Source organism: Prunus persica, chromosome G3 (assembly GCF_000346465.2).
Source record: "Prunus persica cultivar Lovell chromosome G3, Prunus_persica_NCBIv2, whole genome shotgun sequence".
NCBI classification, from domain to species: domain Eukaryota; kingdom Viridiplantae; phylum Streptophyta; class Magnoliopsida; order Rosales; family Rosaceae; genus Prunus; species Prunus persica.
Genome location: NC_034011.1, coordinates 2,943,482 through 2,958,118, shown reverse-complemented (window position 1 = coordinate 2,958,118; position 14,637 = coordinate 2,943,482). Strand labels below are relative to the sequence as shown.

Below are 14,637 nucleotides of genomic sequence, written 5' to 3'. Positions count from 1 at the left end.
AGTAACTTTTAACACGATTCAAATCCAACACGAAGTTAGCTAGTTTAGATTGATCCTTTCTTACGACGAGATTACAATTAGCACACGACCCACTAACATGAATAATAAATGGACCGGTTGGTGTAAAATCCAAGTAACTCGATTTTGACACGATAAACACATGTAACTATTATATATACGAAGAAAAAAATGATGACTATTTGTCATTTTAAAATATGTATTGTAATTTGTATGAGTCATTGTATAATTATAAGATTATTTTATGCTTTTTGTTAGTATCATGGTTAAGTTGACTTTTATTCACTGTAAGTGATAGCTTTGATTTAGAAATAATGGAAACTTAATTAGTGTTAAGTTCTTAGTTCACGCATATGTTAAGTTCTAAGTTCAGACATAATATTGAATTTTGAGTCGTTTACTCTGTGATTTTTTATGGCAAGTCATAGTTTAGTATTATAGATCGTATAGTTTACTTTAATCCAAATCATTATGCATGTAGCATGATATAAAAGACTTCTGAAGTTTATTAATATAGATAGACAGATAATATGAGGTAAGCCTAGAAATGACAATTCTTAGGCGGCTTTCTTAATAGGGAAAAGTTGGAATATGTCTTAAGTTCGAACACTATTTTCGGTGGCATGCTGTGCAAAGTCACTGTCATTCACCATCTAGTCTAATAAAATATTTGAAGTTTGCATTTTATGGCATGTTCAGAATTCACACAAGGAATACCTTCCTGCATTATTGGTTTTTTCTTCGTCTACAATAATATCTCAGTCATTCATAATTTCAGTCTTTTGTTTCGATCAAGTAGCTTTTGAAAAAATGCAAGTAAACTGAAACACAATGATTGAACAAAGACTTGGATAAAAATGTAACGTCAGCATTGGCTAGGTCATACAAACATTACAACTTCTTAAAAAGTCATACAAAAAATTGACGCAAATGCAAACTTTAAGGAAGTAAGATGTGTTTAACTTGGTTGGTTGGGGGGGTTGTGCCGAATGACTTGATTTGGTGAGGTCCTACCAAATTTAAATGTATCATCCCCTTGTTCTTTTATCCTCCTAGCATTCCAAGTCCATGGCTTCCTCTCTCTGAAGCCATCACCATGGCCATGCTTAAAAACCAAAGAGCACAAGCCTTTCTACTTTTCTACCGCCTTTCAAATCCTTGAAAAGAGAGAAATCATGTTTGCCACAGGTGAGCTTACTATACCATTCGTTCTCTATGATCATGCAACCTTAAAATGCTCTGTTTTATAAAGTCTGATGTTTTCAAAATTTTCATTCCCAGTTATCAGCAGTTTGATCTTCACAAAGCAGCGGAAGACAATGCAACTTTTCCCAGAAAATGTGAGGCACCTCTGGAACGTGTGGGAGCTTCGGGCTACGGTTCTAATCAGCCTCAGCTTGCAAACCATCCTCATTCTGATTGGAAACTGGAGAAAACATTCAACCAGTAACTTCCTCAGAATTGTTCTATGGCTCTCTTACTTATCTGCCGATGCCGTGGCAACAATCTCACTTGGCATACTCTCCAACAACCAAGAAGACTCTCAAGGTGATTCTGTGCACCCAAACTACATAATAACAGCATTTTGGGCACCATTTCTTCTCTTGCATCTTGGTGGCCCAGATACCATCACTGCTTACTCTTTAGAAGACAATGAGTTGTGGCTAAGGCACTTACTTGGGCTAGTTGCCCAGGTGCTTGTAGCTTTCTATGTCTGCTTCAGAGCACGGTCCAGCAAAGTGTTGAATTTTCTAGCAATTCCAATGTTCATTGTTGGGATTATAAAATTTGGGGAAAGGACTTGGGTTCTGAGGGCTTCAAGCAGTGAGCTATTTAGAGAGTCTATGCTCAAAAATCCTGACCCTGGTCCCAATTATGCCAGATACATGGAAGAATACATATCAAAGAAAGATGAAGGGTTCAGGGTTGTACCAACACATTTCATTGAAGCATCCACAACTGCAGAGGCTTTCCCTATTCCTCAAGTTACTGGCACTACCCAACCTACAATCTTAACATCCTACAATTTCTTCAAAACTTTCAAGCTGTTATGTGCTGATCTCATCCTCAGCTTTCATGATATCGTAAACAGCCAATCCTTCTTCCAAAATACAAACTATGAGAAAGTTTTCGAAGTCATCGAGATTGAGCTAGGATTCATGTATGATTTATTTTTCACTAAAGCAGTCCTGGTTTATTCGTGGCTTGGAGGCATACTTCGTTGTGTTAGTCTTTCCTTCACAGTTGCTGTATTCGTCGCCTTCTTGTTTGTAGAGAAGCAAGCATACAAGGGAGTGGATGTAGCTATCACATATGTGTTGTTGGTAGGAGCTATCGTATTAGAAATCCATGCAGTTGCCATAATACTTTCCTCAGACTGGACAAAACTATGGCTGAGCAAGCTACGGCAGAGCAACCATAAAAGCATAATGGTGGGAGTGGTGGATTACTTGCACAAAGCCATTTCATCAATCCCGTTGATTAAAAACGACAGGTGGTCTAATACTGTGGCACAGTGCAACCTCATAACTTTTTGTCTTAAAGCTAGGCCAGCAAAGTGTATTTTAATCCACAAGGACTTGTACATAAATCAGGTGTTAGAGAAGCATCGATACAAAGACTTAAAGGTTGATTGCAAAGAGTTGAAGGATTTGATATATGAGCAGCTCCAAGACAGAGCTTCTGCTAACTTGGAGGATTGCAAACAATTGTGCGCTCTGAGGGTTGACAAGGTGTTTGAAAAAGCAAATTGTCAACGACTTGGATGGACCATTAAAGAGTTTGACCAAAGCATCATTCTCTGGCATATTGCAACTGATATTTGTTATCATTCTGAGCCGAACCCTAAGAGCAGCCCCAGTTGTGAAGCCAGTAGCCTGTTGTCAAACTACATGTTGTATCTTTTACTCATGTGCCCCTTCATGCTGCCGGACGGGATTGGAAAGATAAGGTTTAGAGACACATGTGCTGAGACTGAGGAATTTTTCACAGAAAGAAATTCCATAACAAATGAGAAAAATGCTTGCAAAATGCTACTCAAAGTGAGCACAAAAATTCTTCCATCTGAAGTAAAAGGAGACAGAAGCAAGTCGGTTCTATTTGATGCATGCAGGCTTGCTAAAGCTTTGCAAGCGCTGGGAGATGAGGAAAATGGGGAGAAGAAGTGGGAGTTGATGAGTGATGTGTGGGTGGAAATGCTATGTTACGCCGCTAACCAGTGCCGATGGAGTGATCATGCTCAGCAGCTCAGGTGAGGAGGAGAGCTGCTCACTCATGTCTGGCTTCTTATGGCACATCTTGGTTTGACTGAAAAGCTCCAAATTTCAGCGGGCCATGTCAGGACAAAATTGACTGTGGAGTAATCCAGCATACATATAAGTTTTTATGATTACATTTATGTTCGTCTATTTCTAAAATTTCTAGTATAATTCAGTTTCTTATTCTGAAAAAAAGAAGTAATAATGTTTTTTAAGTGAAGAACAATTAAATATAGGAAAGTATCAATTTGGTTATTTATTGTATATCCAGAAAATTGGTTTGAAGTGTTCTGATTTCTCTTTTAATGAGAGTTGTAATCTCCATCATATGGTAGATTGCCTAATTGTTTGTGCATACTACTCTTCATTTATGCGCTTACTATCAAATTCTTAGTTTGGTGTATTTTTTGATTTCTTGTTCACCAAGAAATCGAATTTGGTGAAATGTTGATGGTGGTCTTATCTCTGAAGCAACATGTTTGATTGGGGCAGAACTGTGATCATGTTCTAGAGGATCTCCGTCTTCCCCTCCCATTTCTATTTTAATTATTTTGGCTGAGGATGTTTTGGGTGTTTGTAGGTCCAGGGCCATCATGTTGTAATTTTTTTTTTTAATTGGCAATTTTCACACTCGTATTGTACATTTTCACACTCTTTCCCATTACTTTCATGCTATCACCTCAATGTTTCTATTCAATTATCAAAGCATAAGAATAGGATAAGAAATGTACACAATGGAATGGAAATCAGCACCTAAAACAAAAAAATTACAGAAATTCAAATATGTTACGGTGCATTTGGATGAAGAAGTTTGAGAGTATGGTAATTAAGGTGGTGCAGTGGAGGTTGTGGCGGAGTAATGTGGGATATATATACCAATTCGACTAATTTTGCAAGACGTTTAGGACGCATTGAGAAAACCTCACTTCTTCTCAATTTACTTCAACTTAATTCTATTTATTGATTATTTTAGGCTTTAGAATTATTATTTAGAGTTGAGACTTAACGTTTTCTAGTCTAAAAGAAAAAAAAAAAACTTCTTACCTAGAGAATTTTTTATATTTATATCTTATTCCCGTAAGACATTTGGGAGCTCATCGACCTCTAAGTCTTTCTTTTCGTTTTTCCAATAAGTTGGTTCAATTCATCATTCCAGTTCATTTGTTAAATTGAGAGAGACTTCCCACCAAATAATTTGAGTGTGAATTCAGAGCTAAACAATGATTAATATTAAAAGTCAGTGTTTGAATTTGTCAACATAATATCAAAACCACATTCCATGATAATCTGACAAATCGTTGTATAAATTAACAATAATGCTGAATTAATTAATAAATAAAATTGACTGATTAGTCTTTAAGTAACTCACTTACTTTTACAGGCAACGAACATGGCACACAGCGGCAAGCGGGCAACGGCGTCACCAAGTTCCTGAATTATTCAAAGACTCTTCTCTGCAACTGCAATCAATTATTTTTGAAAGACTGTTTTGGCGTAATAGAAGCTACAACTTCATTGAAAAATGTTAAAAAATGACTATATATTTTCTAACCGCAGAGTATTGTAATTGAGTGATATTTAACGTTATACAAATCAATTTTAATTTAAGTAAAAACAGCTAAACATGTTTCAGCACACTGCAAATTGGGCAATTTGGTTTCTTTGAACCAAAGCTGCCAAGATTTAAACAAACAAACCAAGGCTGCCAAGACAGCTAAACATGGAAACCACCATTGTATGGAACAATGCAGCAACAGTTGGTGCTCAGCTATTCGAATCCACACGGACGATGGAGTGGAAAGATATGAAGATACCTGCTGCTCAGCCTCAGATGATTACGAAGGATCGCAGCGGAACTGAAAATCCAGCTTCTGATAATCATCAATATTTCTCGATGTTTGTGTTCATGCTCGGTTTGGCATACCAGAGGGAAGGAGCAACCAAGCCCTCAGCATTGATTATTGATTCCATTCTTCACAGCACTCAGTTTCATGTCCTATTTGCTGTATTTCTTCTTTGCCGTTATTTGTTTCAAATATCACTGTATCATGTGCTCTTCCCCGTCACTCTTGTCCCACTAATACTTTCTATCTACTTATACATCAACTATGAGCCATTTCTCTACTTGGAGGAAGATATCAAGCGGATCAGAAGAGAATCAAGGTTACTGCATGCTATTTCAGAGGATGCAGCAAAAGTAATGGAGTTAACAGAAGAGATAAACACCAGAGCCTGTCAAATCTGGGAATCTGACCACTACTCTGTTGGAGCAACTATAGAAGGGCTGGATAAAACCGAGTCAGCATGGGTTGAGCAAGCCAAATCCGTTGTTCGAAGAGCAAAATATTTGGTCGAAACCTTTGAGAAACACAGAAGGGACTCCCACATAATAAGTTCTGCTACAATCAGGAAGAATCTCAGCCAGATGGGAGAGCTTTCCAGTGAAACTAACTGGGTTAAAGAGGAAATAAAAAACATCATTGAGAAGAAGGCGGTGTGTGGGATTAACATATGCGAATCACTAGAGAGATTGAGGTCTGACATTAGAAGCCTTCGGGACAGATCTGTTGAAGAACAAGAGCATAGATGGGTACTAAATTCCAAAGGAGGAGCTGCCTCACCAGCTGATTTGACTTTCTCTACTTCAGAGAAAATAAAAAGGCTGATAATTCAAGACCCAGTCTTAATGCATGATACTGGAGAGAAAATAAAGGCAATAAATCTGCAGTTGCTGCTACTGCATCCTTTTCTGAAGGATATAGAAGGACTTCAGTTTGAGAGCAAAACTGAAAAGGCGTGGGTGGAAGAACTGGAAGAGATAATTAATGAAGCACATCCTGCCATTGAAAACTTCTCACAGAGGCCTCCGTTGCTATCAGTTGTTTGCAGTTGGAAGGCATGGAGGAATCTCAAACAGAACATAAGGTGCATTGAAGTTGGGTTCTCAGACCTATTAGAAAAAAAAGATAGATATGGCTTCAGATTTATAAGCAGAGATTCGTCAAAGTTTGTCTATCAACCCTCCTACCGCACCACTGCTGGCGAATTTGTTTCACCTGTACTAGACAGTTTGCGACAGCACCTGAAGTCATCTGTATTTGAGGTATATTTTCATGTCAAATGGCTATGCAATAATTTGGAAAAGATGCCTAAACTTCTAGATGATGCTGGAAAAATTAGAAGCAGATATAATTCCAGAAAAGCTGGGTTGGAGCAAATGAAGAAAATTGTTCTAAGGGCAGAAAAATCTGCGAAAAAATTCGTGAAGGATTCAGACACTTCGAAAACAAGAGATGGGAAGAAGCTTTTTCATGAAATTGACCAAATCAATCGTACAGTTGATATTTTTTTAAGATGCATAAAAGCGTACACCATTGAATTGACCTCAGAGTCAAGCTCAGTGGTTGGTTTGGAAGAAGACATGTTGGCAGTGGTGTCACGGCTGACAACCAACAATGAACATCGCTCTGTCATTTCAGTTGTGGGGGATGGGGGAATAGGTAAGACAACACTGGCAAAGAAAATTTATAACCATGGAGTTGTTGTGGAACATTTTCCCTGCCGTGCATGGGTTTCTCTACCTCATGGTGACTCTAATAACAAAGAACAGCTGATTTTGGAAGTAGCAAAGCAGATCTTGATGATGTAGAACAGATGGCAGATTTTATCGCGGTTGAGCTAGAAAAAGGACGTAGCGGGAATATGCAGTTTTGTCGTCCAAGCTCCGATTAGGACGCAAAATACCTTTTCGGAAAGGGAACGAAGCCACGAGTGTAACTCACAGCTTTGCTGTGACATAAGGTGGATTTTGGCATTCTGAGGTCGTTTGGCCTTCCAAAACTGCAGTTAAAGTTTGGTAGTTAATTTTTCAATAAATTCTGTTTTGGACAGTTTAGGAGTTACGTTATTAAGACTCCAAATTAATCCTGTTTTTTCAGTTTTATGTAATAACTCCCCTAGTAGTTGAAGGGTTGAGGGTTGTTGAGAAATGTGTATTTAGACAGGTTTGTCTAATGTATCTGGAGCTCAACTTTTAATCATATTATTCCAAGAGAGCTTCTCTTAATTTTCTGGTGGAATCCAGTTTTATTGTTACTCACGGTTTCGCTTGAAACCTTTGTTGCTTGTGCTGCGTCACTTGAGGTCTCTTAAACCAGAAGGGCGCCAAGAGATCAATCACAATGCATCCAGCAGGATCGACGAGGCACATAATATCTTAAAAGCTGAGCGGTGCCTTTTAGTTCTTGACAACATCTCCACAATGGTAGAGTGGAATACTCTGAAAGCAGCATTTCCAGTAACTACATCAAGTGGGAGCAGAATTCTGCTCACTACACGCGACCACAATTTGGCTTCACAAGTCGACAGCAACAACCCTCCCCACCAGCTTCGACCGCTAACCAGAGAAGAGAGCTGGCAGTTGTTCAACCAGGCGGTGCACTTTCCTCCAAAATGGAAAATGCTAGCAAAAGAAATTTTGAGTAAATATAAGGGTTCACCACTGGCCATCATATGTCTAATGTTAGGGAAAGATGAGAATACTGCTCAAGAGTTGAAAAGGGTGATTCAATACATCAACCAGAATGATACAGCATCGATTCGTACCTACACCATAGGGTGTGCGGATAAGTTACCTTCTCATCTATCCCATTGTCTTTCTTGCTTCAAAGTCTTCCCAAGGGATTTCAAAATTCCTACGAGGAGATTAATTGCTATGTGGATTGCAGAAGGTTTGGTACACATAAGGGATAAGACGACAGAACCTTATGAAGATGTGGCACCCGTAAGGGATAAGGCGACAGAATATGAAGATGTGGCAAACACGTATTTATCGGAGTTAATTGATCGGGACATTGTTCAAGTAGTTGAAAGAAAGGTTGATGGGAGAGTCAAGACATGTTGCTTGCACAAAGATTTACAAGAACCGATCAGGTCCAAATCTATGACGTTAGATCAGAGGCGACTTGCTGATCACTTAAACTGTTATGATCCAAGTTTTCGTTTTATTCATAGTGACAGCTCAGATTTTCCAGACTCATACAAAAAACTCATCTCTATTCTCTCCTTTGATTCTGGAGAAGGATATAAGCCTGGAGAAGAAATAGGCAACTTTCTACGAAAGGGCATTGCAGGTGGTTTCTTCCAGCTTCTACAGGTTCTTGATCTTGAACGTGTATTCAGACCTGAATTGCCCAAAACCATTGGGAAATTAAGCAAGTTGAGGTATCTAGGCTTGAGGTGGACTTACCTTGAATCAATCCCTACTTCCATTGGTAATTTGCTGAACCTCCAAACCTTGGATGTGAAGCATACATATGTCCGCACTCTCCCCCATTCCATATGGAAACTACAGGAACTTCGACACCTATACTTTAGCCAGAATTACCTAAGTAAACTTATGTGTCAACAAGGACGTCGCAGTTCCTTGAAGAAACTCCAGACACTGTGGGGGGTATTTGTGGATAAGGATAGTCCTTTGAAGGATGGATTGGACAAGTTTACCAGTCTCAGAAAATTAGGATTGGCATTCCAGTTAGAGAAGGAAGATCAAAAGGCGTTAGCAGACGGGATTCTAAAGCTGAAGCACCTTCAATCTTTAAGATTGAGATCAATTGATGAATTGGGTGAACCTCATGCTCTAGCGTTGGAATCTTTGTCAGCACTTGAGAGACTCTCTAGCCTAAATTTGTTTGGAAAGCTAGTTCCCTCCATCATACCTGAATTACCTAAGAACCTCACTGATCTTACTTTGTCAGCCTCTTTTCTTCAAGAAGATCCAATGCCGAAGTTAGAGAAGCTCCAAAACCTTAAATCACTTTGTTTCCATTCCAACTCTTATACCGGTAACAAGATGGTTTGCTCCAACTGAGGGTTTGAAAAGCTTGTAGTTTTAAAGTTGTGGATGCTAGAACTAGAAGATTGGGATGTTGAGGGAAAGGCAATGCAAAATCTCAGGGAGTTGGAAATTAGATCTTGCACAAAATTGAATGCCCCAAGTGGGTTGGGACACTTAAAAACCCTCACTGAATTGAAGCTAACAAATATGCCAGAAGGATTTGTTACAACAATCACAGAAACAATGAGGCAAGTTTGGGTTGGCATTAATCACCCCCCAAAAATCACTCCAGTCAATTGGAAGTCACAGGAATAAATCATAAGTTTCCACTCATGAACTCATGGTATGTCTTTTTTATTATTATTTATATACAAAAAATTATGTTGCTTCTGCATTTCCATGCATAAACAAATCAGGAATATGATTTTAAACTGCCTACTCTATTTTGTGTATATCCGATGGAAGCCACGTCTATATGCTGTGTGTTTTATAGCATTGATACATATGCTAGCTGCTTGGTTTCTGAAGCATTTCAATGAAATAATGTCACATGTTTGCCATGTATTAAACATAAAAAATGGTAGTTTAGCTTATATGAGAACTGCATCTAGCAGAAGTTTGATGGGATATACATAGTAATATTTGGACACAAGTATCATCTCACAAGTGAATTTCTGCATCATCTCATGACAAATGAGTTTTGACATTTGTGTGGAGATGTATCAGTGCCTCTGAGAGGGTTTTCCAATGATCATGGGAGGGGTTTGGCTCTAACCTTCAGCTATGAGCGTTGTTGATTTTGACAGATAACTTATGACTCCTATAAAATGGGATAATTAAGTCCAGTCCTGTTGACAGATATCTAGTGGTATCCTTAAAAAATGACTCTTTTGCAAATAAGGTTTTAGTTAGGGATGCATATTTGTATATAAATATTGGGTACAGTACAGTTGGCTTGTTTTCTTACATGAAGCATGTTCTAGTTTACTGACAAAGTAATATTTATTGTCACTACAGGTAGCAACAAAGCACTGGATCAAAATACCACAAATAAATTGGGGTTGTGATGAGATTCTATCTTCAGGAGGTTTTGGGATTTGTTTTTCTACTTGTTTATTGACAATTCTGTGTTTTATGATATGAGATCATTGAAAATTATGGATGTAAAATAGTGTTCAAGGATTGTTTCATTTCATCTGAAGAATATTATTATATCAGAATTTGAATTCAAATAAAACTCAGTTATTATCTTGTGAATTTCTAACCTTTCTAGTAGAAATTCTTGCATTGTTCTCTATCAGCATCACTCAACATAATTACCAGAGTTGTGCTATAAACCCCTCTGTGGCTATAATTTGTAGCAACCAAGTTAGCTGTGTGGGAATTTTCTGAACCTGGAACGCATGGGCCACTAGTTAAAAATAAAATTTAAGCATTCAAATCCTGCAAGGGGAAAGTGTGTTTCTTTTTGGGTTTCTCACCTGCCTGCTTCTCTGCTCGGAGTTCTCTCAGAAACGACGGCCTCCCTGGCCCTCCGTTAGTAATTTACTAATTTCTAGCAAAGGTAAAAAAAAAAAAAACTTAGAGCATTCACAGTGGGATGGTGTATAATAAGATGTATGTTTAGAGAGCTGATTTTTCCCCTCTCTTTTTCTCCACTTACACTCCCTTTTGCTTTTAAATACTTTTTAATCAATTTTGTTCATTCTCTTTCCTATTCTACCCTTATCTTACATTAATTTCTTTTTTACTTCACTTTTATATTATTTCTTTTTCTTTATACTTAATTTTCTAACTTACACTCCATTTTCAGTACTAAAGGGGAAAAAAAACTTATTTTTTTACTCGATTAAAAGAAAAAAAATACTAAAAATGGAGTGCAAGTTGGAAAATCAAGTATAAAGAAAAAAAAAACTAATATAAAAGTGAGGTAAAGAGAAATTAATGTAGGGTAAGGGTAGAATAGGAAAGAAAATGAACAAAATTGATTAAAAAAATATTAAAAAGTAAACAGGAATGTAAGTGGAGAAAAGAGGAGTGGGGAAATCATATCCGTATGTTAAATATATACCCTTTGTGATCGAAATCATCCGCAATGGAGAGATATAAACGAGTGTAAATTTGCATCACCACCATGAGATGCAAATTTAGATGCACATATACATCTTGTTTTACATCTCTTGTAGGTGGGACCTACATGAAAAAAGATAAGAAAAAGTAGACAAAAATGGGACCTACAGCAGAAAATGTGAAAGAAATCAATTATACATATTTAGACTTACAGCTTCCCTATTGGAGCAAAAATCATATTTACAACCCCTTGAAGTGTAAATGAGATGTAAAAGTGGCTTTACATCCCCGAAAATACACTCTTCCACTGTGGATGCTCTTACTCATCTTCTCATCAATGAAAATATTATCATTTGACTGCTGAATTGAACCCCTCAGTACACCCTCTTTTAAGTTCTCAACATAACGTTCCTCCCTCTCATATGCAAAATCATTGAATGGCTTGGCCTGATAGACCTGTTAGGTATTGTCACATGTGAACTGAACAAAGACTTCAAATTTTAAAAGGAAATTACTTGTCTCCTTTCTGGAAGTAGGACTCCTATTTTTCTGTCAATCATAGTTTTGACATGTATGTAAATATTTTCCTTTTTATGTCTTTGATAAATTATATTTGCATATATGTAAAACTGTGATTTGTAGAAAATAGAAATGCATACGAGACTTATTTGCCTCTGTATCTTAAACATTTTGAGCCTTAACAAATAAGAAAGGAAACTATGCTTTGGGAGCAAGAATTCTATAATGAGGGCCTTATATATGGCCCTTAGGGTCGTAGATGATATGACATATCTCTTAATCGTTGGATCAAATTGGTTAGTCATAAATATTAAATTGATTAGTATAATAATCTAACAATTAAGGTATAGAACCTTACCTAAAGGCCGTATATAAGGTGCTCACTACAGAATGACTCATTTTAGGAGAGTTTGATTCAAATTTAATAATTTGAGAGAGTGATTCAAATTTAATAATTTGAGATGTCATGGTAGGTCGAGCTGTATTATTGCTTCAAAGCCCTTATTATTTTTTTGAAGCCCAATATGACTAAATGGGCCCTTATTCTTTTGAAGCTATTTGTGTATGGTAATTAAGTAGATAAAATCATAAGAGTCGATGGAAGCTATTGGGGCAAGTTGTGTGATATTAATTTTATTTTATTTTTGGTCAAAATATTGCAGCTATTGAATGATCTAGTCACAAAGGCCTAGATGTATTGAACAATAAAACTAGATGTGTGAACGATACAACTAAAATAAGAGCTGGCGTAAAATTAAAATTTTTAATTATCAAGTAAACAAGATAAAAATTTTAATTATCAATAATTAAGTGTAAAATTATTGTAGACCTTCTCATCAACACACGTGAACTGGAAAAAAAAAAAAAAAAAAACAGAAGTAAGAAAAATACTAATGTGGTTGGTTTCCTTTTTCTGCCAGAGATGTATTTTGTTCTCCATTTGGTGAAGTGGCCCTTATTGTCGTTTTCATTTTCTCTGGAATTGTTTTATGAAAATAAATTTAAACTCATGTACAAAAACAGAAAACACCAAATAATTATTTTTATTTTCTATCCAATGTATTGGTTTGATTGCTTCTTTTTTTTTTTTTTTCTTTGGTCTGATTTTTCTTTTTAATTTTTTAAATTTGTCAATTTTTTTTTTTAAAATTTTCAGTTTTTTTTCATTCCACTTCATTATTTTGCTACACCAGTGTATATTAATTTTATGATAAAACCATCATACATTATTCAATTTCATATTTATTTTAAACTAAAAATAATATTATTTTATTATCTAGGTTTTTCTAAAATTAGAAATTTTTTATTATACATTTTTTATTGTTGGTAATAATTTTAGCCTTTAAAATATCAGAATTAAAAAATATATTTTTTAGGACAGAAATTAGCAAAAAATATGAAAAATAACTCACATATTATTATTCTCAAATTGTCCTACTAGACACATTTCACTATTTGCATTTGCGAATCTTGAAAATGCAAATACGTTTTCTCATTTTCATTCTCATAAAATATTCTCAGAAAACATTCTCCAGAAACGTTACCGAAAAGGCCCTAAAGCTCTCTAGAAGAAACCGTGTGCCGACATCTATGGATCACTGGAGCAGTCAAGGTCCAAGGTTATGAATTTGCAGGACAGATCAATTGTTGTCAAATCCAGACCACCACCAGTTGGCTAAAGTTCAGATGATCATCAGTTGATTTCCTGTTTAAAGAAGTTAGATTGGCATATAAGCGACTTGGAAGAACAACAAATAAAGACTTCGGAATGAGAAAATATCTTGTAATAATGCAATGGAAAAGAACAAAAGAGTAATAATGCAGTGGGGTTATAGGGAAAAGAACAAAAGTGCAATAATGCAACGAAGTAACGGCGAAAAGAACACTACTACATAGTCAAATTGGTAGGTATGGTAGGTGGTAATCGGACTGTGAATATACACATGGGAGTCAGTCAACCAGCAAAATCACAAATCCCACTGTAGTTAATCGTAACATAATCAGGCTGTACATACGAAATACATATTGTATGCATATATATACATATACAATAAAAGAGTTTCTATTGCAATTAGGAATGTAAGAATTCCTACTTGCAGGTGAATGAATGAGGGAAGTGTTACCTAATATAAATGCCATGCTTTTTAACTTGACCATGATATGAATGGAAAATCCACAACTAAAAGTCACCAGAGTCATCTATAAACCAAGAACTAGGGACAAGATGAATGGGGGGGGGGGAGAGTGGATCCCAAGAAAAGCCACCATTGTAAAGATTAGACATGAAAAGATACAAGAAACAAGAAAAACTGGGCAGATGAAATGGACTGATGCATGTATGGAACCCCATCTGGATACCTTATCTGATTTTACTTTTGTCAGAGTCCAAGAGCCATATATAAAGTGCACTTGTTCTTCAACTTCAATTGGTAATGCTCAATGTTTCTGATACATCAAAGCTACTCTACTGCACAAACTTTTATTAATGTTTTGTTTAACTGCTTGTTTTTTGTTTTTGTTAGAAGAGATGCTTTATAAAAACACTATAAGAGTACACAACGGATAGGATGAAAACATCTGAAATCCAACATGAATGTCAGGAACTAGAGTGTAATCTTGAAAAGATTCGCGGCCTAAAACAATCATGAGGAAACAATGAAAAAGAAAAAGAAAACTACTGCCCAAAATAATACATGATGGATTAAAAAAGATTCTAGTAGAGTCCAGTGATGGAGCAATAGTGGCCTTATTAAAACTTAGAATTTAAAAACTCCCAAATAGAGAAAAATCTGATCAAGAAAAAAGAGTACCACTATAAAATTGGCTCATCAACAACAACTAACATGCGAAACTTAGGCCAGTAGGCAAAGAACAAATGTTGGACCGATTGGGATGAATGAAAAGAACGCCAACTGCAATGTCACAACCAATTGGTAA

General features: G+C 36.4%; 1 protein-coding gene and 1 pseudogene across 1 annotated transcript; both read left to right on the top strand.

Annotated features, from left to right (window-relative positions):
* Positions 871–3,272, top strand: LOC18782883. Its single transcript, XM_007216228.2, has 2 exons — positions 871–1,206; positions 1,300–3,272. Exons 1-2 carry the CDS (start codon positions 1,194–1,196, stop codon positions 3,270–3,272), a joined length of 1,986 nt encoding a protein of 661 aa, XP_007216290.2. The 5' UTR covers positions 871–1,193.
* Positions 4,858–9,484, top strand: LOC18783725 (annotated as a pseudogene).